General features: G+C 49.6%; 1 protein-coding gene and 1 non-coding gene across 8 annotated transcripts in view; both read right to left on the reverse strand.

Moving 5' to 3' along the window:
• The window catches only part of CELF6 (CUGBP Elav-like family member 6), a 199,406-nt gene that overhangs the window by 92,601 nt on the left and 84,918 nt on the right, over positions 1-21,887 (reverse strand). The window contains exon 1 of one of the 7 annotated variants that reach the window (XM_038747443.1): positions 18,441-18,509. The exons of the other annotated variants lie outside the window; for them this stretch is intronic. Within the exon in view, the coding sequence (XP_038603371.1) occupies positions 18,441-18,488 (48 nt within the window). The 5' untranslated portion in view covers positions 18,489-18,509. Of the gene's footprint in view, positions 1-18,440; positions 18,510-21,887 lie in introns of those variants that run through there. 7 annotated transcript variants of the gene reach the window in all.
• Positions 2,519-2,655, reverse strand: LOC119929357. Its single transcript, XR_005451484.1, has one exon. It is a non-coding gene; the product is annotated as a small nucleolar RNA SNORA7 (small nucleolar RNA).

Below are 21,887 nucleotides of genomic sequence, written 5' to 3' on the forward strand. Positions count from 1 at the left end.
TTTGGGCCACAGGAGCCTGGGGGCTCCCCCTGGGTGATGAGCCACACAAGAGGTCCAAGAGGCCTTCCCCTGACTAAGCTCTCATTCCTTCCCTCTCATTCCCTTCTGTGTCACCCTTGCATTAGGATCTGCTCCCTTTATTTACTCCACCCTCAGCCCCATAACACTTATGTACATATCTCTGATTTATTCTATTTATTAATGTCTATCTCCCCCTGTAGACTGTAAGCTCGTCATGGGCAGGGAATGGGTCTATCAACTCTGTTACATTGGACTATGCCAGGCACTTAGTAAAATGGTCTTCACACAGTAAGAGTTCAATAAATTGCTTGATTGATGGATTGAGGAGACAATGTGCCTATTGGTACAACAGTTTCCCTGTTCAAAGCCTCCTGTCTATGGCTCCCAGAGCTGGCTTCAAGTCTGACATGGGTCAATCAATCAATGAATTAATCAGTGGCATTTAATGAGTACTTACTGTGTAAGTACAGTATGAATCAAGTACGAATCAAGCAAAAACTCCTCATTCTCTGCTTCAGGTCTGTCCATCACCTTGCCCCCTCCTACCTCACCTCCCTTCTCTCCTTCTACAGCCCAGCCTGCACCCTCCACTCCTCTGCTACTATCCTCCTCATTGTACCTTGTTCTCACCCATCCCACCGTCGACCCCCAGCCCCCGTCCTTCCCCTGGCATGGAATGTCCTCCCTCCACACATCCGCCACACATCTCTTCCTCCCTTCAAAGCTCTACTGAGAGCTCACCTCTTCCAAGAGGTCTTCCCAGACTGAGCCCCCTTATCTCTCTTCTCCTCTCCATCCCTCCTGCCCTACTTCCTTCTCCTCCCCACAGCACTTGTATATATATTTATACAGATTTATTACTCTATTTTATTTGTACATATTTACTATTCTATTTATTTTGTTAATGATGTGCATATAGCTTTAATTCTGTTTGTTCTGATGATTTTGACACCTGTCTACATGTTTTGTTTTGTTGACTGTCTCCCCCTTCTAGACTGTGAGCCCATTACTGGGTAGGGACTGTCTCTATATGTTGCCGACTTGTACTTCCCAAGCGCTTAGTACAGTGCTCTGCAGACAGTAAGCGCTCAATAAATACGATTGAATGAATGAATGAAATTACAGAGTACCGTACTAAGTGCTTGAGAGAATATAACAGAATTGGTATACATGATCCCTGTCCCCAGGGAGCTTACAGGCTACAGGGGAGGACAAACATTAATATAAATTACAGATGGGAGAAATCATAGAGCATAAGTATATTTACATAAGTGCTGTGGGGCTGGGTTGGTATCAGAGTGCTTAAAGGGTGCAGCCAAGTGAATAGTCGACACAGAGGAAAGGCCCCTTGAAGGTAATGGGATTTTATCATCATCATCATCAAGAATATATAGTGAGCTCTTACTATGTGTAGAGCACTGTTCTCAGCGCTTGGGAGAGTACGATACAACAGATTTGGTAGACACACCCCATTTGGTAGACACATCCCTGTCCACAATGAACTTTCAGTCTAGAGGGGGAGACAGGCATTATTAGATATAATTTATAAAATATTATTTCTAGATATGTTCATAAGTGCTGAGGGGCTGAGGTGGGGTGAAGGTCAAATAACCAAAGGTCACAGATCCGAGTGCAAGACGACGCAGAAGGGAGGGCTTTGAAGGTGGGAAGACTGTCGGTCTGTCGGACGTGAAGTGGGAGGGAGTTCCAGGCCAGAGGGAGGATGTGGGCAAGGGGTCAGCAGCATGAAAATGAGCTATAGTGCAAGGTAGTCATTGGTGTTCACACACACAAACACGCACCCACAATGATTGTCCCTTGTTGCACTGTCATGTTTGTTCTTTGCAGTCCCTGTTACTGTTTATGCTTTGGTCTCCTTGACGCACAATCCTCAAAACATTTCTTCTTGAAAAGAGCCTCTCCGACCTGAAGCTCAGTGGGCCCCGCTGACCTGTCTGTGGCAATTTGACTCCCTTCGCCCCCATTTTCAGCTGAGATGCAGAGTTGTCTGAGATTGTGTTTGTCTTGAGCAAAATGAAGGATGAGAGCATCACTTGCCAGATGATTCATTTTGCTCAGGGAATATTGTGGAAAGGGGAATGGCGAGATAATTGACTGATAATTGCTCTCCCCCACTTGAAAGCCTTATTGAAGGCACATCGTCTCCAGGAAGCCTTCCCTGCCTAAGCCCTCCTCTTCCCTTCTCCCACTCCCTTCTGTGCCGCTCATAATTGCTTCCTCATTCATCCTCCCTTCCTTCCCCACAGCACATATGCATATATCTGTCTTGTCTTTTGCTGTTGAGTAGTCTCCGACCAATAGCGACACCATGGACACATCTCTCCCAGAACTACCCAGCTCCATCTGCAATCATTCTGGTAGTGTATCCACAGAGTTTTCTTGGTAAAAATACGGAAGTGGTTTATCATTGCCTCCTTCCTTACAGTCAATTTGAGTATTCACCCTTGCCTCTGCTGCCAAGCACAGGTGAGTTTTGACTTGTAGCAGATTGCCTTACACTCACTAGCCACTGCCCAAGCTGGAATGGAATGGGTCTGCCTCTGCTTGACTCTCCCTCCCATAGTCAAGACTGGTAGAGTACTGGAAACTCTACAGGTGTGACCCTGAGAGGGGTCATATATATGTTTATATCTGTAATTTATTTATTTATTCATTTTTTTAATATTAATGTCTGCCTCTCCCTCTAGACTGTGAGCTTGTTGTGGGCAGGGAACGTGTCTGATGTTATATTGTACTCTTCCAAGAGTTTAGTAGAGTCCTTGGCACACAATAAGCGCTCAATAAATACAATTGAATGAATGAATGAAAGTGAGGGGCAGCAAGGGGGAGAGGGAGTCCCTGTTAAGAGATGACAAGGAATAGAGAGGTGGGGTGGTTGGACTGGGCAGGGGAGCTGCAGCAGGACCCACAGCCCCCAGATATCTGTTTGAGAGGGAGATAAGCTTGCCCCTCCAAGACGACCTCCCTGCGACCTTAACTCTCAGAGCTACGTGGATGGTTCAGACTACTTCAGAAAAGTCCTGGCCCCTTCTGGGGAGTGGGGGCCCGGGGACGAAGAAGACGGTGGCAGTTGTGGAGAGGATAAGGAAGACAGTAAGGGCAGTGGGAACACAGGAAGTGAAGAAGACAGAGAAGGCAGAAGGAGCACAGTAGGGCAAATACGACAAGGCGAGAAGCTGTGTGGCTTAGTGGATAGAGCACGGCCCTAGAAGCCAGAAGGACTTGGGTTCTAATCCCAGCTCCACCACATGTCTACTGTGTGACCTGGGGTAAGTCATTTAACTTCCTTGAGCCTCACTTACCTCATCTGTAAAATAGGGATTAAGCGGGTGAGCTCCATGTGGGATAGGGGTTGTGCCCAACATGATTAATTGTATCTACCCCAGCACTTAGAACAGTGCTTGGCACATAGTAAGTGCTTAACAAGTACCGTAACAATTATAATTATAATAATAAGAATAAGAATGATAATAATGTCTCCAGTCCTTATTGTCCTTCTCAGATCATCTCCTCCCTCTAGATTTCCCACCACGGTTGACAATGTTACCACTCTCCCCATCCATGAAACTCAGAAATTTTCCATGATCTTCATCCCCTCCCCTCTTCTCCATCTTAATATTCAGTCTATCTCCAAATTCTTTTGGTTTTTCCTTTACCCCATCTCCAGGGTCCACCCTTTCCTTTTCATCCAAATGGCCACCAAGCAGGCCCAGGCACTTACTACATCCCTCCCTGACTACTGTATCAGCCTCCTCAATGATCAACTCTGCCTCTGGTCCCACCCAAGTCCATTTCAGTCCATACTCACTCTACTGCCCGGATCATTTTCCTAAAACCTCGTTCTGCACATGACTCGCCACTCCTCAGAATCCTCCAGTAGTTGCCCATTCCTCTACACCCCCAGCAGAAACTCCTAACCATTGACTTTAAGATAGTCAATTAATTCTCTCCCACCTACTTCACCACTCTTTTGTCCCATTCCCTCCCAGCTGGCACTCTTCGCTTTTCTCAAGCTAACCTACTCATTGTGCCCCATTTTCACCTCTCCTTTTGCTGACCTCTTAACCACACTCTTTCCCTTGCTTGTGTAACTCACTCCCCCTTCAGATCAGACAGACCGCAGATCTCCTCATCATCAAATTCCTCCTGAAATCACTTCTCCTTCCAAGAGGCCATCCCCAATCAATTTCTTATTCTCCCCCACTGTATTCCCGCAAATTGCTTCTCTGGCCCTTCTGTCCAACTGAGCCCTTGTGGACTCAATCCACAATCACCTCTCAATCACTTAGGCCCAGAACTTACAGGGTCTATATTAAGCACCAACTCAGATACAAATCCCTTTTACCTCCTTGTCCCGATCTGTGAATTATTTTATATTGTAAATTCCCTGAGGGCAAGGATCATGTCTACTAATTTTACTGTACTTTCCCAAGAACTTAATACCATGCTCTGCTCACAGTTGCTGCTCAAGAAATATTATTGATTGATAGATTGATGGATCGATCGATCAGCAGCAAGTGAGAAGGGAGGATCCTGAGCTGGGAGCCAGAGAGCAGATCAGGCCCAGGACAGCTGTGGGTGGAAAATGGGGGTGGACATCAGGGGAAGGAGGGTGGGGAGTGGCCCCCTTCATATGCTTGTACTGGCTTCACTAACCACAATCTTGTCTGACACTAGGTGGAGAAATAAAGACAGGAAGTGGAAGCTAAGGACGAGATGGCTTTGTGAGGACAGAGGCCAGGGTGTACAAGGGTGCAAAGTGGAAGCCAGGATGAAATAACAGAGGGGAGATAGAGAGACAGACAGACAGACAGACAAGCAGTCAGACGAACAGAACGGGTCCATGTCTCTGGCCTGGTGTTCCTATTTGATCTGGGGTCTTGACAGACTCACAGTGCTCTGAGCACCTGAGGAGCATTCCAGCATCGGGGCCCCAGGCTGGAGGGCGAGTGTCAGGCCAGGGCCCTAGGTCCAATAGGAAGGGAGGGAGGCAGGGCCAGAGGAATCCGTCAGCCAGGCAGTGGTGGTGTCTGTGGGCAAGGCTCCAGGGGAGGTGATAAGCAGATTTCCATATCGGGCAAAGGAAAGCTTGAGGATTAGGGGTGGATGCTGAGGCCCTGGGAAGGGCTGAGTCACCAAAGACAGTCTGTGCTCCAGGCCCAGGCTGGAGGGAGGAGCATTGGCAAGAGACTGTCATGAGCACAGAGATGCCCCAGCAGGAGGAAGGGAGGAGGGGCATTGCCAAGAGCAGATGGAGGGAGGACTGCAGGAGCACAATGGCTGTGGGCTTAGAGGGAGGAGGCCTGGCTGGCCTGGATGGGGAGAGAGGAAAGGAATGAGGGAGAAGCATGGGTTCCAAGGGGGCTCTGAGCTGGGGTAGTGGAGTTCTAGAGGAGCTGGAGTAGGGGATGTTGGGATACACTCTGGGAAGAAATGTGAGGTTGGAGCCAATATTAAGGAAGGGCTCTGAGAGCCTATGGGGGCGGAGGGGGATCCAGAGAAAGAGGCGAGGTTGGCTCTTACTCTCCTAAGCGGCATGTGGGGCCGAAGCCCGGGTGGATGGTGGTCTCCCCCGAGGACCATCCCTGGGGGTGTCTCAGGACCTCCTGCCGCAGCTGCCTGAATCTCCAGAAAACTTGGTAGGAGTAGTTGCAGGGGCAGATCCAGGGGAAGGGGTAGCCTCTAGGGATGGGATACTCTCTCCCAGGTCCCCGTCCCCCTCCACTCACACCCCCGGCTCTGCTCCTTTCCCTACTACAGGAGCCGGTCTCTCAGTAGCTGGTCCACAGGCTGGTCCTTTTTGTCCATTGCGAGTTCTGCATTCGGCTCAGTGTTGATTAGAGAGATTTTTAGGGGAAGAGCTCAGAAATACATCTTCCACTGGGGTGTGTGTACAGTGGAGGCTCTGGTGATTTTTTTTTTAACTTTATTTATTTATTTATTTAATTTATTTGTACATATCTATTCTATTTATTTTATTTTGTTAGTATGTTTGGTTTTGTTCTCTGTCTCCCCCTTTTAGACTGTGAGCCCACTGTTGGGTAGGGACTGTCTCTATATGTTGCCAATTTGTACTTCCCAAGCGCTTAGTACAGTGCTCTGCACATAGTAAGCACTCAATAAATACGATTGATGATGATGATGATGATGACAAAGAGGCATGTACTGCAGAACAACACCAAATAGGCTATGTGGGATAACACTGTAGTCACAGAAGGCTGGCTGCAGGCCCTTCTCCCATATTAGCCCTCCTCCTTCTCTTCTTTCTCCTCCTCCTCCTTTTTCTCCTCCTCTTTCTGAATCACTCAATAAAACAATCAGTTCTATTTATTGAGTGCTTACAGTCTTCCCTGCCCCAGGGAGACACCCTCATTGCCCGAGAGGACTCCTCTGCCCTTGATCAGTCTAGGCTGCCCTGTGTCATAATGCCTGGGCAAATTGGAAATTCAGGAGACGTTGGGCCCTCCCTCCTAGTTCAGCTTCTGAGCATAATGCTCAGTGTTGCTCTGGACATCGGGAACAAAAAGATTCAGCCCATTTCTCACCTCTCCACCTATGGGGCAGCAGGAGGGCCTCTTGGGAGGAAAGGAGAGATAGAGGACTCAGGGAAAAAGGCCAGGTGGCTGAGTTTCTCTCACTGATAATTTTAGGCTGTGAGTTTGCAAAGCCACTCACGTTCTATGGTCTTTGAGTAAAGCCCTCTTGCACACACTCTCTCCCCATGCATGTCTAGCAGTGACATCTATCACCACAAAACCTGTGAGCTCCCAAGATATGCTTGGGAGCCATCCCTGAGGATGGAGCCAACCCTGGGGGCAGGAATGGGCCCTGTCCATAGAGCGGGGCCTGAGAGCCAGAGTGGGAGAACCTGGAAGGTTGAGGTCTGATTCTCAATCAGCCAGTTAGTGGGGAATGTGAATTCTGGTTGGGAAATGTTGTTGCTCTGCTTACCAGATCTTTCTGCCATGCTCTCACACCTACCTTTTGGGGCTCCAGCAGCCCTGAACTCTGGGAACTTAGGGAGATAGGAAACCTCAGAATCCAAGTGGTTGGGCAGTGCAGTGCCCGAGTTGGAAACCAAAGGACAGGGCTTTTCACACGTAGTGAGCATCTGAAACAGCCGGGCCCAGCCCCACTCCAGGTGCCAAATGAAGAAAGCAAACCTTTCCCTGTTTTGAGCCCCAACTTCCTCTTCTGGGTCTTGTTTTGTACCCCAAGACCTCATCCAGTCAGTCAGTCAGTAGTATTTATTGAGCATTTACTGTATGCAGAACACTGTACTAAGTGCTTGGGAGAGTACAATGTAACAATAAACAGATCCAAGTTCCCTGAAGTGCCCCGAGTTGAGATCATAAGCCCTCATTTCTCATCCTCCGAGGGGCCAAGAGGACATCTCCTGCTTCCCCCAAGTTCTTATAGCCCCTTTTCCAATCAATCAGTCAGTGATATTTATTGAGCATGGAATACTGCATTAAGCACTTGGGAGACGACATCAAAAGCAAAAACAAGTTCCCGGCCCTTAGGGAGCTTACAGTTGAATGGGAAAGAAAGGTAGATACACATGATTTACAAGTCGAGGGAGCAGAAGAAAGAACAAGGACAGAAGCAGTAAGGCCTAGTGGATAGAGCACAGGTCTGGGAGTTAGAAGAACCTGGGTTCTAACCCTAGCTCTGCCACTTGTCTACTGTGTGACCTTGGGCAAGTCACTTCACTCCTTTGTGCCTCTGTTAACTCATCTGTAAAATGGGGAGTAAGACTCTGAACCCCTTGTGGGACATGGACTGTGTCCAACCTGATTAAGTTGTATCTCTCCCAATACTTAGTCCAGGGCTTGGCACACAGTAAGCACTTAAAAAATGACGATAAAAAAAAACGAAACAAAAGAGAAAAAGGATGTCAGAATGGGATAACTGAATAAATAATGAATGTTGAGTTGAATGTGCATAGATACAGATGTGTTCAAGGTAAGTGTTAAGTACCCTAGGATCAGGGCGGCCCTTGGGTTGATGCAACTTGGATGATGATGATGATAGTATTTGTTAAGCGCTTTCTGTGTGCCGAGCACTGTTCAAAGCACTGGGGTAATCAGATTGTCCCACTTGGGGCTCTTAATCCACATTTTACAGATGAGGTAACTGAGGCACAGAGAAGTTAAGTGACTTGCCCAAAATCACACAGCTGGCAAGTGGCGGAGTCGGGATCAGAACCCATGACCTTTGACTCCCAAGCCCATTCTCTTTCCACTAAGCCACGCTGCTTGGGAATTAATCGAGGAGGGCTTACTTGTAGGAGGTGGAATTTAGGAGGGCTATGAAGTTGGGGAGAGCTGTGGCCTGGTGGATTTGAAGCGGCAGACCTCCCCCTCTCCCTTTCCTGCACAAAGAGGCCACAGCCAGGCTGGAGGGAACTCCCTCTAGCCCAGACCCCCACCACCGGTTTAGCCCAACTGACCTGAGAGGGGAGCGGAGCCCAAAGCTGTCAGCTGCCTCTGCTTAATATTCATAAGGCCGGGAGCCCGAGGGAGGTTCCATCTGCTCCAGCTGCCGGCCCCCTTCCAAGCAATCCTTCAGCAAATGAAAGGAGAGGCCAGCTCAGCCGTTGGCTGACTGGGTCCCAGCCCTTTCCTCTCACGCTTTCCTATTCCCCAGATTCCAAGTTTCTCCTTTTGTTTTTTTACCTTGTCCCCAGCTCTTCCCCGATTCATTCATCTGCTGCCACAGGCCTCTGTCTCAAACCAGACTTCTTACTTCCCATCTGATTTATTGGGGATTATTCTGAGAGGGTCCCTCCACTTAGGGAATTCATCAGTGGTATCTATTGAGCGCTGACTGTACACAGAGCACTCCACTAATCAGTTGAGAGAGTACAACAGAGTTGGTAGACAGGTTTCCTGCCCACAAGGAGCTTACAGTCTAGAGGGGAAGACAGACATCAAAATAAATTACAGGTATGTACAGAAGTCATGTGGAGCTGAGGATGGGGAGAATAGTAAGTGTTTAAAGGGTACCAATCCAAGTGCATAAGTGATGCAGAAGGAAGAGGGAGTTGGGGAAATGAGGACTTAGTCGGGAAATGCCTCTTGGAGGAGATGTGATTTTAATAATGTTTTGAAGGTGGGAGGGTGATGGTTTGTGAGGTATTAAGGGGGAGGGAGTTCCAGGCCAGGCCAGATGGAGAACATTGGCAAGGGGTCGACAACAAGATAGATGAAATCGAGGTACAGCGAGTAAGTTGGCATTAGAGAACGGTGTGTGGGCTGGATTGTAGTAGGAAATCAGTGAGGTAAGGTGTGAGGGGGAGAGCTGATTGAGTGCTTTCAAGCAATGGTACAGAGTTTCTGTTTGATGCAGCATAGCCTAGTGAAAGAAGCACATGCCTGGGAGCCAGAGGACCTGGATTCTAATTCTGGCTCTGCCATTTACCTGCTGGTTGACCTTAGATAAGTCACTTAACTTCTCTAGGTCTCAGTTTCCACATCTGTAAAATGGGTTAGACAGTGAACTCCATGTGTGACAGGGACCGTGTCCAATCTGCTTATCTTGTACCTACCCAACGCTTAATATAGTGTTTGACACATAGTGAGTGCATAACAAATATAATAATAATAATAACTATTCACTAATAATAACTATTAGTATTAATAATAATAATGATGGCATTATTAAGCACTTACTATGTACAAAGCACTAGTCTAAGTGCTGGGGAGGTTACAAGGTGATCACGTTGTTCCCACGGGGTGCTCACAGTCTTAATCCTCATTTTACAGATGAGGTAAACTGAGGCCCAGAGTTTTTATTCTACCCTATTTTGGAGGTCCAGGTTACTTCAGTGTAGTTCTCAATCCTTTGGACCCTATGTCAACTGGTCTACAAAGAACCTCTGGTTACGGTTGGCCCCATGAGAACTCACCAGTGCCTGCTGCCCACAGCCCATATGATAGCCACCTGGGATAATAATAATAATGATGGCATTTATTAAGCGCTTACTATGTGCAAAGCACTGTTCTAAGCACTGGGGAGATTACAAGGTGATCAAGTTGTCCCACGGGGGGCTCACAGTCTTAATCCCCATTTTACAGATGAGGGAACTGAGGCCCAGAGAAGTGAAGTGACTTGCCCAAAGTCACACAGCTGACAATTGGTGGAGCTGGGATTTGAACCCATGACCAAACCCATGGTCATGACTCCCATGCCCAGGCTCTTTCCACTGAGCCACGCTGCTTCTCCAAGCCACGCTGCTTCTTCTGATGCCCCTCCCCACGGCCCATGGGTATCACTTTCAGGACTCCAGCTATGTACACACATCCCAGTAAGCCCAGCTAACATTGAGACCCTTTTGACCCTCCCGGGCAGCTCCCAGAGGCCTTTCTCCCCATTTGGGAAAGATGCCAGGAAGGATATGTATTCTGGCTGTGGCTTCTTGGCCATGGGAGAGGCTTGACTATGGAAGCTTCTCCCTACAGGGCTCAGGAATGAATGGGCATTTTTGGCAGTTCTTGTTTATCTCTTGTTTGTATGACTCTTGAATGGCACACCCAGCAAGTGGCTCCCCTGCAGAACCAGCCTGCTCCCCAGCTGCCTTGCTCAGGATCCCTTAGAAGCAGTGTGGCTTAATGGAAAGAACACAGGCCTGGGAGTGAGAACATCTAGGTTCTAATCTCTGCTCTGCTACTTGTCTTCTGTGTGACCTTGGGCAAGTCCCTTCACTTTTCTGTGACTCAGTTCCTTCATCTGCAAAACAGAAATTCAAAACCTGTTCCCTCAGTCCCATAACACTTACGTAATTTAATCTATTTATGTTAATATCTGTCTTCCCTTCTAGACTGTAAGCTCATTGTGGGCAGGGAATGTGTCTGTTATATTGTTATACTGTACTCTCCCAAGCACTTAGTACAGTGCTCTGCACACACTAAGTGTTCAATAAATATGATTGATTGACTGACTGACTGATTGATTGATTCTCCCTCTCATTTAGGTTGTGAGCCCCACGTGAGACCTGATTATCTTGACTCTACCCCAGAGTTTAGTATAGAGGTTGACACACAGCAATCAATCAGTCAATCAATCACATTTATTGAGTGCTTACTGTGTGCAGAGCACTTACTAAGTGCTTGGGAGAGTACCATATAAAAACAGACACATTCTCTGCCTACAACGAGCTTACAGTTTAGAGGACGAGCTTACAGTAAGCCCTTAATAAACACCATTATCATTATTGTTACGTCCAGCTCCTAATGTGAGCATCGCAGGGAGAGGGAAATCCTGAGCTAACCATCTGTTTCCTAATTCCCTCCTTGTCACTCTAATTTTTAATTTCATTTCAAATTGATTGATAGTTTCATCTCATTTTACTGATGGGTAAACTGAGGCTCAGAAAAGTTCCATGACTTGCCCAGAGTCACAGTGTAGGGAAGGGGCAGAACTGGGACTAGAATCCAGGTCTCCTGATTTCTCCTCCCATGCTCTTCCCAGCAGGGCAAGCGGCCTCCCGAGCATTGACACGGCACCATACACGCCCTCTCAGACCAAATAAGAACTTGTCCGACTTGGGTGGTGTCCCTGGGAGAACAAGTCCAGTTCAGGCAGAGCGATAGGCTTGAGAAGCTCTAGTCAGTGCCACGGGCACCGGGGAAGCTGGGGAAGATTCCCATGGACATGTGGGACCCCCCAGGTTCTCTCCACCCCATGGGAATCTTCCCCAGCTAATGCCCTCTCCTCTGAACCAACATCTCACAGCAAACTCTGGAACTGAGGGTTTGGGGAGTGAAGGGGGTGCAGGAGGTGTGGAGAAAGTTGAGGCTCTGACTATTTAAAATGACCCAGTTAGTACTTCAGCTGGAACCCGGTGGGACAGCCTGCCCCATCCCCACCACCCCCAAACTCAAGGAAGTAGAAAGCTTGGCCTGCCTGCTTTGATATTGTTTCCTTCTCTGGAGGGGAGCCCCAACCCACCAAAACTTGGGCTCCCTGGGCAGAGTCTCCCTATCTCATCTGCCCGCATTGGGGGTCCCCAATCCCTTTCCAGGCTGCCACCCCAAATCTTGGGTCTGGCTCCCTCCTCCATCGTGTGCTGCAAACCAGATGCCTGTTTCAAAACATCCAGGGTTCTATTAATATTCAGCATTCTGCTTATGTTGGGGGGCGGGGGGGACGGGGGGAGCAGCGATGGTAAGGAGCTGAAAGCAGGAACCAGGTCTTGCCAGAAGGACAAACAGGCCAGGTTAGGTCCCAGGCTCCTCGAGGGGCCATATCTGGGCTACCCAAGGGAGGGAATCATCATCATCATCATCATCAATCGTATTTATTGAGCGCTTACTATGTGCAGAGCACTGTACTAAGTGCTTGGGAAGTACAAATTGGCAACATATAGGGACAGTCCCTACCCAACAGTGGGCTCACAGTCTAAAAGGGGGAGACAGAGAACAAAACCAAACATACTAACAAAATAAAATAAATAGAATAGATATGTACAAATAAAATAAATAAATAAATAAATAGAGTAATAAATATGTACGAACATATATACATATATACAGGGAATGCCAACCAACTTCCTTCTGGCCCCTATCCCAAGACACGAGTCACCGCTGTGCACAAGAAAGCCATAGTTTGTTGGGGCCGGTTCTCCCTAGGCCAGGTCACCAGCTCTTCTCTACCTCAAATCAAACATTTCTCCATATTGTCCTGGGGCAATAACCCCTAATTCCCAAAGTCCCAGGCCCTTAAAGAAACAGCCCTCAACATACCCATCTCATACAATAATATCACGCAAGCAAAGGTATTTATTGAGCTCTTACGGCTTGCAGAACACTAAGTGTTTGGGAGAGTACAAGAGGGTAAGTAGACTTGATCCCTGCCCTCGGTAATAATGGTATTTACTAAGTGCTTACTATGTGCCAAGCTCTGGGCTAAGCACTGGTGTAGATATATGGTAATCAAGCAGGACAGAGTCCCTATCCCACATGGGTTTTGCGGTCTAAGTAGGAGGGAGAACGGTATTGAATCTTCTCCATATAGAGGTTGTAAGCTTGTTGTAGGCAGGGAATGTGTCTGTTTATTGTTGTATTGTATTCTCCCAAGTGCTCTACTTCAGAAAGTACATATAGGCAACCAGGACAAAATCACCGATGCAGGACTCAAGCAGGTAATCTTAGTTTTATAGAGCAAATTAAGAGTTGTTAACCCAAGTTTTGTTAAAGCAGCAATATGAATGGATATTATTATCTGAAGGAGGGTAAAGGTAAATATAGGAGTCCTAAATTGAGGAATTATTTACTCTTTTCTGTGGAGTTTTGGTAGAATAGTGAAGATGTTTACATATCCCCTTATTTTGAGATGTTTTCCATGCCAATAGTGTTTCTCAATAGTGTTGAGAAGCAGCGTGGCTCAGTGGAAAGAGCACGGGCTTTGGAGTCAGTGGTCAGGGGTTCAAATCCTAGCTCTGCCAACTGTCAGCTGTGTGACTTTCGGCAAGTCACTTAACTTCTCTGTGCCTCAGTTACCTCATCTGTAAAATAGGGATTGACTGTGAGACCCTGTAGGACAACCTGATCACCTTGTAACCTCCCCAGCTCTTAGAACAGTGCTTCGCACATAGTAAGTGCTTAATAAATGCCATTATTATTATTATTATTATTATTATTATTAATATAGTGCTCTGCACACAATAAGCACTCAATGAATACAATTTAAGATCCATGTGATCAGGGAATGTGTCTGTTATATTGCTATATTGTACTCTCCCAAGTGCTTAATACAGTGTTCTGCACACAATAAGCACTCAATGAATACAACTGACTGACTGACTTACCTGTACCCAAGGAGGCAAGGGGGAGCTCGATGCAAAACCAACTAGTCCTTCCTGCCGGTGGTGAACATGCAGGAGATGTTTTATCCCTACAGAAGGGCCCAACCCAGGGAGGTACTAACAGTGCTTGGCACATGGTAAGCACTTAACAAATACCATCAATTAGCAGCAGTTGCTGTGTGTGCCAACTCTCCCTCACCTCATCCCAGCAGCCCAACCCCTGGCCAAGGAGCAGCTGGCCTGACTCCCCTTCCACTCAAACGTCTAAAGATCCAGCTTTCCTCTCCCTCCCCACCTCTCTCCAAGCCCAGACCTTCCCACCAGGAACTCCCGGCCAGAGGTTTCTGGAAACCGCACTGGTCACTTAACCCAGGATCTCAAAGGGTTGATGAATGGGATGGTTAGGCTGTTTGCCCTGGTGGAAAGATCACTGGATTGGGAGGCGGAAGACTCAAGTTTTAGCCTGACTCCACTACTTACTTGCTGTGTGACCTGAGACCTGAGGCCTGTCACTTAACTCTGTGTCTCTGTCTCCTCATCTTCTTTCAATTCAGTCTGTGACTTTGGGCAAGCCACTTCTCTGTGCCTCAGTTACCTCATCTGTAAAATGGGGATTAAGACTGTGAGCCCCATGTGGGACAACCCGATTACCTTGTATCTACCCCAGTGCTTAGAACAGTGCTTGGCACATAGTAAGCACTCAACAAATTCCATCATCATTATTATTATTACAATAAAATAATATAAAAGATACATTCCTTGCCCACGACAAGCTTACAGTCTAGAGGGGAAGACAGACATTAATATAAATAAATACATTACAGATGTGTACATAAGTGCTGTGGTGTTGGCACAGGAGATGAATAAAGGGAGCAAGTCAGGGAAATGCAGAAAGGAGTTGAAGAAAAGGAAAAGAGGGCTTACTCAGGGCATAGTCCATCACTAAATCATGTCAGCCCTGACTTCACAGCATCGCTAAAATCCACCTTTTCCTCTCCAACCAAACTGCTACCACGTTAATACAATTATTCATCCTCTCCTGCCTGGATTACTACATCAGCCTCCTTGCTGACCGCCCAGCCTCCTGTCTCTCCCCACTCCAGTGCACACTTCATGCTGCTGCCCAGATCATTTTTCTACAAAAATGTTCAGGACATGTCACCCCACTTCTCAAAGGACTTCAGTGGTTGCCCATCCACCTCCGCATCAAACAACACCTCCTCACTCTTGGCTTTAAAGCACTCCATCACCTTGCCACCTCCTACCTTACCTCGTTACTCTCTAACTACAACCTAGCCCGAAAGCTTTGCTCCTCTAATGCTAACCTTCTCATTGTGCCTCCATCTCGTCGCTGTCATTGCCAACCCCTCGCCCACATCCTGCCTCTGACCTGGAACACCCTCCCTCCTCAAATCTGACAGACAATTACTCTCCCTATCTTCAAAGCCTTCCTGAAGGTACATCTCCTCCGAGAGGTCTTCCCTGACCAAGCCCCGCCTTTCCTCTTCTCCCACCCCCTTCTGCTCCCTGACTTGCTCCCTTTGTTCTTCCCCCCTCCCAGCCCAACAACACTTATGTACCTATCTGTAATTCGTTTATTTTTATTAACGTCTGGTCCCACCTCCACCCACTAAGAAATTAAGCACTCAATAAATACGATTGAATGAGTGGAAGGCCTCTTGGACATGGGCGAGAGGTTGGTGGTGAGATAGATGAGATCGTGGTACAGTGAAAATGTTAGCATTAGAAGAGCAAACTGTGCAGGCTTAGATTTAGTAGGAGAGTAACAAGGTGAGGTAGGAGGGAGCAAGGTGATTGAATGCTTTAAAGTCACAATGGTGAGGAGTTTTTGTTTGATGCAGAGGTGGATGGACAACCACTGAAGTTTCCTGAGGCATGGAGAAACATGGCCTGAACATTTCTGTAGAAAAATGATCCAGGCAGCAGAGTGAAGTATGGACTGGAGTGAGGAAAGACAGGAGGCAGGGAGGTCAGCAAGGAGGTCGATGCAGTAATCAAGGTGGGATAAGATAAGTGCTTGGATTAATATGATAGCAGTTTGGATGTAGAGGAAAGGGTGGATTTTATGTTCAGCATGCTGTGTTGTTTGGTGGCAGTGTAGGGGAGGGATGGGAGTTGGGGGTGGGGCGGGGGGAGGTGGTCTCTTGCACCCTGTCAGGAAGCCCAAGAAGGCTGGCAGAGGTTCCAGGGGCAGGAGGGCATGAAGGGGAGGACTGACTTATACCTGAAAGCTTTTTCATTTCTGAAAGGCAGGAATCCCTCAGGAGGGATGGGGGTCCTTTCTACCAATCCTGGGGAACCAAGGGTTAGGGGGAACTTCCTGGGGGAGAAGTGAGGGTGAGTGTGCATTGGAAATTAGCTGGAGGGAGGACAGGTGTGTGTGTGTGCTTGTGTGGGTGCGCACGTGTACACTTGTGTATATGTGCGCCATTGTGCCATCGAGAAGCAGTGTGGGTCAGTGGAAAGAGCCCAGGCTTTGGAGTCAGAGGTCATGGGTTCGAATCCTGACTCCACCACAAGTCTGCTGTGTGACCTTGGGCAAGTCACTTAACTTCTCTGAGCCTCAGTTACCTCATCTGTAAAAATGGGGATTAAGACTGTGAGCCCCACGTGGGGCAACTTGATCACATTGTATCCCCCCAGCGCTTAGAACAGTGCTTTGCACATAGTAAGTGCTTAACAAATGCCATTATTATTATTATTACTATTGTTATTGTAGGTATGCAGGTGCCAGAAGGGAATAGCTGCAGGAGAAAGGGACCACAGACCAGTGAGGGCAGAGAGGGGCAGATGGGCTAGGAGGGGGACAGGTGGAGGTGGAAGAAGCGTGGAGCAGGCAGCTGGCAGAGTAGGAATAATGGGTGAGGGCGTGGAGAGGGACACCACAGGGACAGAGGGAGACTTGGTGGGGGGTGGAGAGGTGGTCAGCATCACAGCCTTGAGAGTGACAGGAAGCTGCAGTGCCTCCAACCCCGGAAAAATCCCTCCCCGGCTCCAGCCCCAGCCATCGGGGGAAGGGAGTGAAGGGAGGGGGCAGGGGGAGGGTGGGCTTTCTGGAGGGGAACCTGTGTTCTGGGCCCAGCTGGGTGCTCTGGCGGGTCCCGTTGTTGGGAGGGATTGTCTCTGTTGCCGAAATATACTTTCCAAGCGCTTAGTACAGTGCTGTGCACACAGAAAGCGCTCAGTAAATACGATTGAATGAATGAATGAATCTATTCATCCATACCAACCATCCATCCATCCCTTCATCCGTACCTGCCTCCACATCCATACCTCCACCCACCCACCTGTGACAGGCCCCCGGGGGGAGCTGGGAAGCAGCGGGGGATCGACGGTCAGCAGCCCCAGCCCTGCCTAGGCGTCCACCCCATCCCCCCCCTGGCTGGAAAGGGGCTGCTAGTTGGGAGGGAAGGGGGCACGGCGGGGGGCGGGGAGGGGGGGGACGATCGTGGGCGTGGCAGGGGGAGAGCGGGGGCACGGCGGGGGAAAGGGGGCGATCATGGGCGTGGCAGGGGGGCGGGGGAGATCGGGGGCACGGAGGGAGGAGGGGCAGAGCGTGGGCACCAAGAGGAGGGGGGAAATCTGGGGCACGGCGGGCTGGGGGAAGATGGGGGCCTGGCAGGGGGAGGGCGAGGCGGTGCCATGGTGGGGGGGGGGGGGGGCACGGCGGTCGGAGAGGAGGGCCCATATGGGGCACGGAGGGGGGCGGAGGAGAGGGGGAGAGATCGGCGGCCCGGCCGGGATGGCACGGCCCGGGGTGGGCGGGGGGCGGCCAGACCAAGTGGTACCGTCCTGCTGTCCCAAGCGCTTCGTCCAGTGCTCTGCACACAGTAAGCGCTCAATAAATACGATTGATTGATTGATTGATTGATTGCTGCCCGTCCTTCCCTTCCCCACCCCCAGGGTCACCAGCCCCCTCCCCTCCTCTCCCCGCCCCCCCAGGGTCAGCATCCCCACCTTCCCTCCCCCTCCCCCCGGCCGGGGGCCGCCAGGGTCGGCATCCCGCCCCCTCCCCTGCAGGCTCAGCATCCCCCCCTCCCTTCTCCCCCCAGGGTCAGCATCCCCCCCTCCCCTCTCCCCCCAGGGTCAGCATCCCGCCCCTTCCGCTGCAGGGTCAGCATCCCCCCCCCTCCAGGGTCAGCATCCCCCCTCCCCTCTCCCCCCAGGCTCAGCATCCCCCCCCTCCCCTCTCCCCCCAGGGTCAGCATCCCGCCCCCTCCCCTGCAGGGTCAGCATCCCCCCAATCCCCTGCGGGGTCAGCATCCCCCCAATCCCCTCCTCCCCGGGGTCAGCATCCTCCCCCCACACGAGGGTCAGCCTCCCCCCTCCCCCCCCGGGGTCAGCTGTCCGCCCTGCCTGCCCCTCCCCGGGCGCCCCCCCCCCCCCCGCCCCGGGGGGATCCGGGGGTCCGGGGGCGGGGGGCTCGGCGGCGAGAGCAGGGTCCCCCGCCCAACGCCAGAGACAAAAGAGGCGGGGAGGGGGCCGGGGTGGGGGGCCGGACGGGCGCACGGACCGATGGAGACAAAGAGCGGGGGGCCGGGGCCCCGGGGGGGCCGGCGCTGCAGCCTACCTCGATGCAGAGGATTTTGGAGCCGGCGGGCACCCAGACCAGGGGCATCCGGCCGCTGGGGTGAGCCGGGACCTGCTGCAACTGCATGGCAAAGCCCCCGCCGCCCGCCCGCCCGCCCGCCCAGCCCGCCGATGCCCGCTGCTGCTGCTGCCCGCTGCTGCTGCTGCTGCTGCTGCTGATGCCGCTGATGATGCCGCCGCCGAGCCTCTTTGGAAGCCAGGCACATGGGCACGCGCACACACACTCACACTCACACCCTCTCTCTCTCACACACACACACCCCACACCAGACACTCTCTTTCTCTCTCTCTCTCTCTCTCTCTCTCTCTCTCTCTCTCACACACACACACACACACCGCACACTGTCTTCTCTCTTGTCTTTCTCAAACACACACCATACACTGTCCTCTCTCTCTCTCTCTCTCTCTCTCTCACACACACACACACACACACAAACACACACCATACACTCTCTTTTCTCTCTAACACACACACACACACTATACACTCTCTTCTCTCTCTCTCTGCCACTCTCACACACACCATACACTGTCTTCTCTCTGTCTCTCTCACACACACACCGTACACTCTCTTTTCTCTCTAACACACACACACACACACACCATGCACTCTTTTTTCTCTCTAACACACACACACATACCCCCTCTCTCTCTCTGTCTCTCTCTTACACATACCATACACTCTCTTTTCTCTCTAACACACACACACACTATACACTCTCTTCTCTTTCTCTCTGCCACTCTCACACACACCATACACTGTCTTCTCTCTCTGTCTCTCACACACACACACACCATACACTCTCTTATCTCTCTAACACACACACATACCCTCTCTGTCTCTCTCTCTCTCTGTCTTTCTCTTACACACACCATACACTGTCTTCTCCTTCTGTCTCTCATACACACACCGTACACTCTCTTTTTTCTCTTTCTGTCTCTGTCACACACACACACCACACACTCCTTTCTCTCAAGCACACAAACACACATGCAAACACAGACACGTTCACACACACACACACACACACACACACACACACACACACACACACAGTCCCTGGGCTCGGCAGGCTGAAGGTATCAGAGCTGGCAAGAGGAGGAGAAGGAGGAGAGGCCAGCGGCGGAGGGTAGGGTGGAGGGGCGGAGGGGTGGGCGTTTGAAAGGAGGTGGAAGGGGTAGGGGGTGGCAGGTTCAGTTCTTCCTCCAAGGTCCAGTGGGGACCGGGAAGCCGGGACAGAGAGAGGGTGCGTCTCTCTCACTAGGTCTCTCACGGACGCTGGGCCGGCAGGCTCGAACAAAAGCAGAAGCCGGTTCCTTCCTCTCGTTCTCAGAATAATAATAGTATTTGGAAGGTGCCTTTATCATCATCATCAATCGTCTTTTTTGAGCACATACCGTGTGCAGAGCACCGTACCATGAGCCAAGCATCGTACTGATTGTTGGGGGTAAATACATTCATTCAATCGTATTTATTGACCACTTACTGTGTGCAGAGCATTGTACTAAGCGCTTGGAAGAGTGCAAGATAACAATAAACGGGCACATTTCCTGCCCTCACGAGCTTACATGACCCATCACACTTAGGCAGGACTTAGGAGCTCACAGTCTTAGGAAGAGGAAGAACAGGTATTTAGTTGCCATTGTACAGATGAGGAAACCGAGGCCCAGAAAAGTTAAGTGATTTGATCGGGGTCACGTGGCAGGCAAATGGCACAGCATTGCTCCCTGCCCCCTGGCAGCCTGGCCCAGCAGCCCCCAAGACTCCAGTGGGAAGCCTTTCTTGCTGCTGAGCTCTCTCCCAATCAATCATTCAATCAATCATATTCATTAGCATCTACTGGCGGCAGAATGATGATATGGCTAGCACTGTACTATAATGCTTGTGAGAGACCCAAGAAGCAAGATATATAATCTGCCCTCAGGGTTTTTACAGTCTAATGAGGGAGGCCATCATTATTATCATCATCATCATCATCATCAATCGTATTTATTGAGTGCTTACTGTGTGCAGGGCACTGTACTAAGCGCTTGGGAAGTACAAGTTGGCAACATATTATTGTAGTCATTATTATTATTGTTATTATTATGTTTGTCATTACAATGTAGTGAGCATTCAATAAATACTGACGATGCTTACTATGTGTCAAGCACTTTTCTAAGCACTGGGGTAGATACAAGTTAATCAGGTTGGACACAGTCCCCCTCCCACAAATGGGGGTCACAGTCTAAGTAGGAGGGAGAACAGGCATTGACTCCCCAATTTACATCATAAATTAACTCTCAACCCCATCTCATGTCACAGTGACCTACCAGTCCATTCTAATATTTATGTATCTATCTATACCTTCTCCCAGCTGGTCTATGTATGTATAATCAACTGTACAATCATGAATTCTGCTTACTTAGTGTGAAAATATTTTTGTTTGTCTTCCCCATTAGAGTGTATGCTCCTTGTAGGCAAGGAATGTGTCTCTGGCTATAGTTTCCAAAGCGCTTGATACAAGTGTATTGCCATCAGTGAACTCTTAATAAAATCTCACTACTTCCATTTATAAATAGTGGGAGCAGGAGGAGGAACCAGGCTGGAACAGGTAATAGTGCCAAAACATCAGGGTGGACTAAGTGAATAATAATTGGAAGTACACTTGAGCATACATAAATCCATAAGTGCTAGGTGTAGCTATTGGGTTCGTACGATTTAGGATGTTGGAAATTAATTAGGAAAAATTTCCTGGAGGAGACTGGATTTGAAGAAGGCTTTGAAGATGGAGATAGCTGTAGGTATTCTGGCAGATTTGAGGAGGGTGGGAGGGAGATCTGTGAACAAAAGGCTTGAGAGAGGAGAACTGAGAGTGAGGTATAGTAAAAAGCATAGTTTGCGATGAGTGAAGAGGCAACAGAGGAATAGCAGACAAAGAACGCTGATATGAATGATGGGAAGAAGTGGTAGAAAGCCTTGAATCAGTCAGTCAATCAGTTGTATTTATTGAGCATTCACATTGTACTAAGCACTTGGGAGAATACAATGGTTAAGAGGATCTGAGGTGTGTAGCCATTGGAGGTTTTGGATCTTGTCATACCCTAGCCTGAGCACACACCACAATCCTCTGGTGAAGTTTCCACTCCTTTGGGACTCCCAAAATAGGGATCAGGGGATGCCTCTCATCCCAGTCACTCACCTTCTTTGCGCAGTTAATCCCACTGCTCATCCTCAGGCATGCAGCTACTCTTGGGATGATATGGATTTTGGAGAAAGCCAATCACATCAACTCAGCTGTCCTCCAGACCCCAATCCATGGCCGGAGGGCTTCCTGCTCCATGCCCTGGCCGTGGCCCAGAGCCCCCCAAGGACGGGGTGGACCCCAACATTACCAGCAGACTAACTGGAGGGGCAAGGAGAAGGCGCCTGCAGTACAAAGGTGGT

The sequence above is a fragment of the Tachyglossus aculeatus genome, chromosome 5, assembly GCF_015852505.1.
Source record: "Tachyglossus aculeatus isolate mTacAcu1 chromosome 5, mTacAcu1.pri, whole genome shotgun sequence".
Lineage (NCBI taxonomy): Eukaryota > Metazoa > Chordata > Mammalia > Monotremata > Tachyglossidae > Tachyglossus > Tachyglossus aculeatus.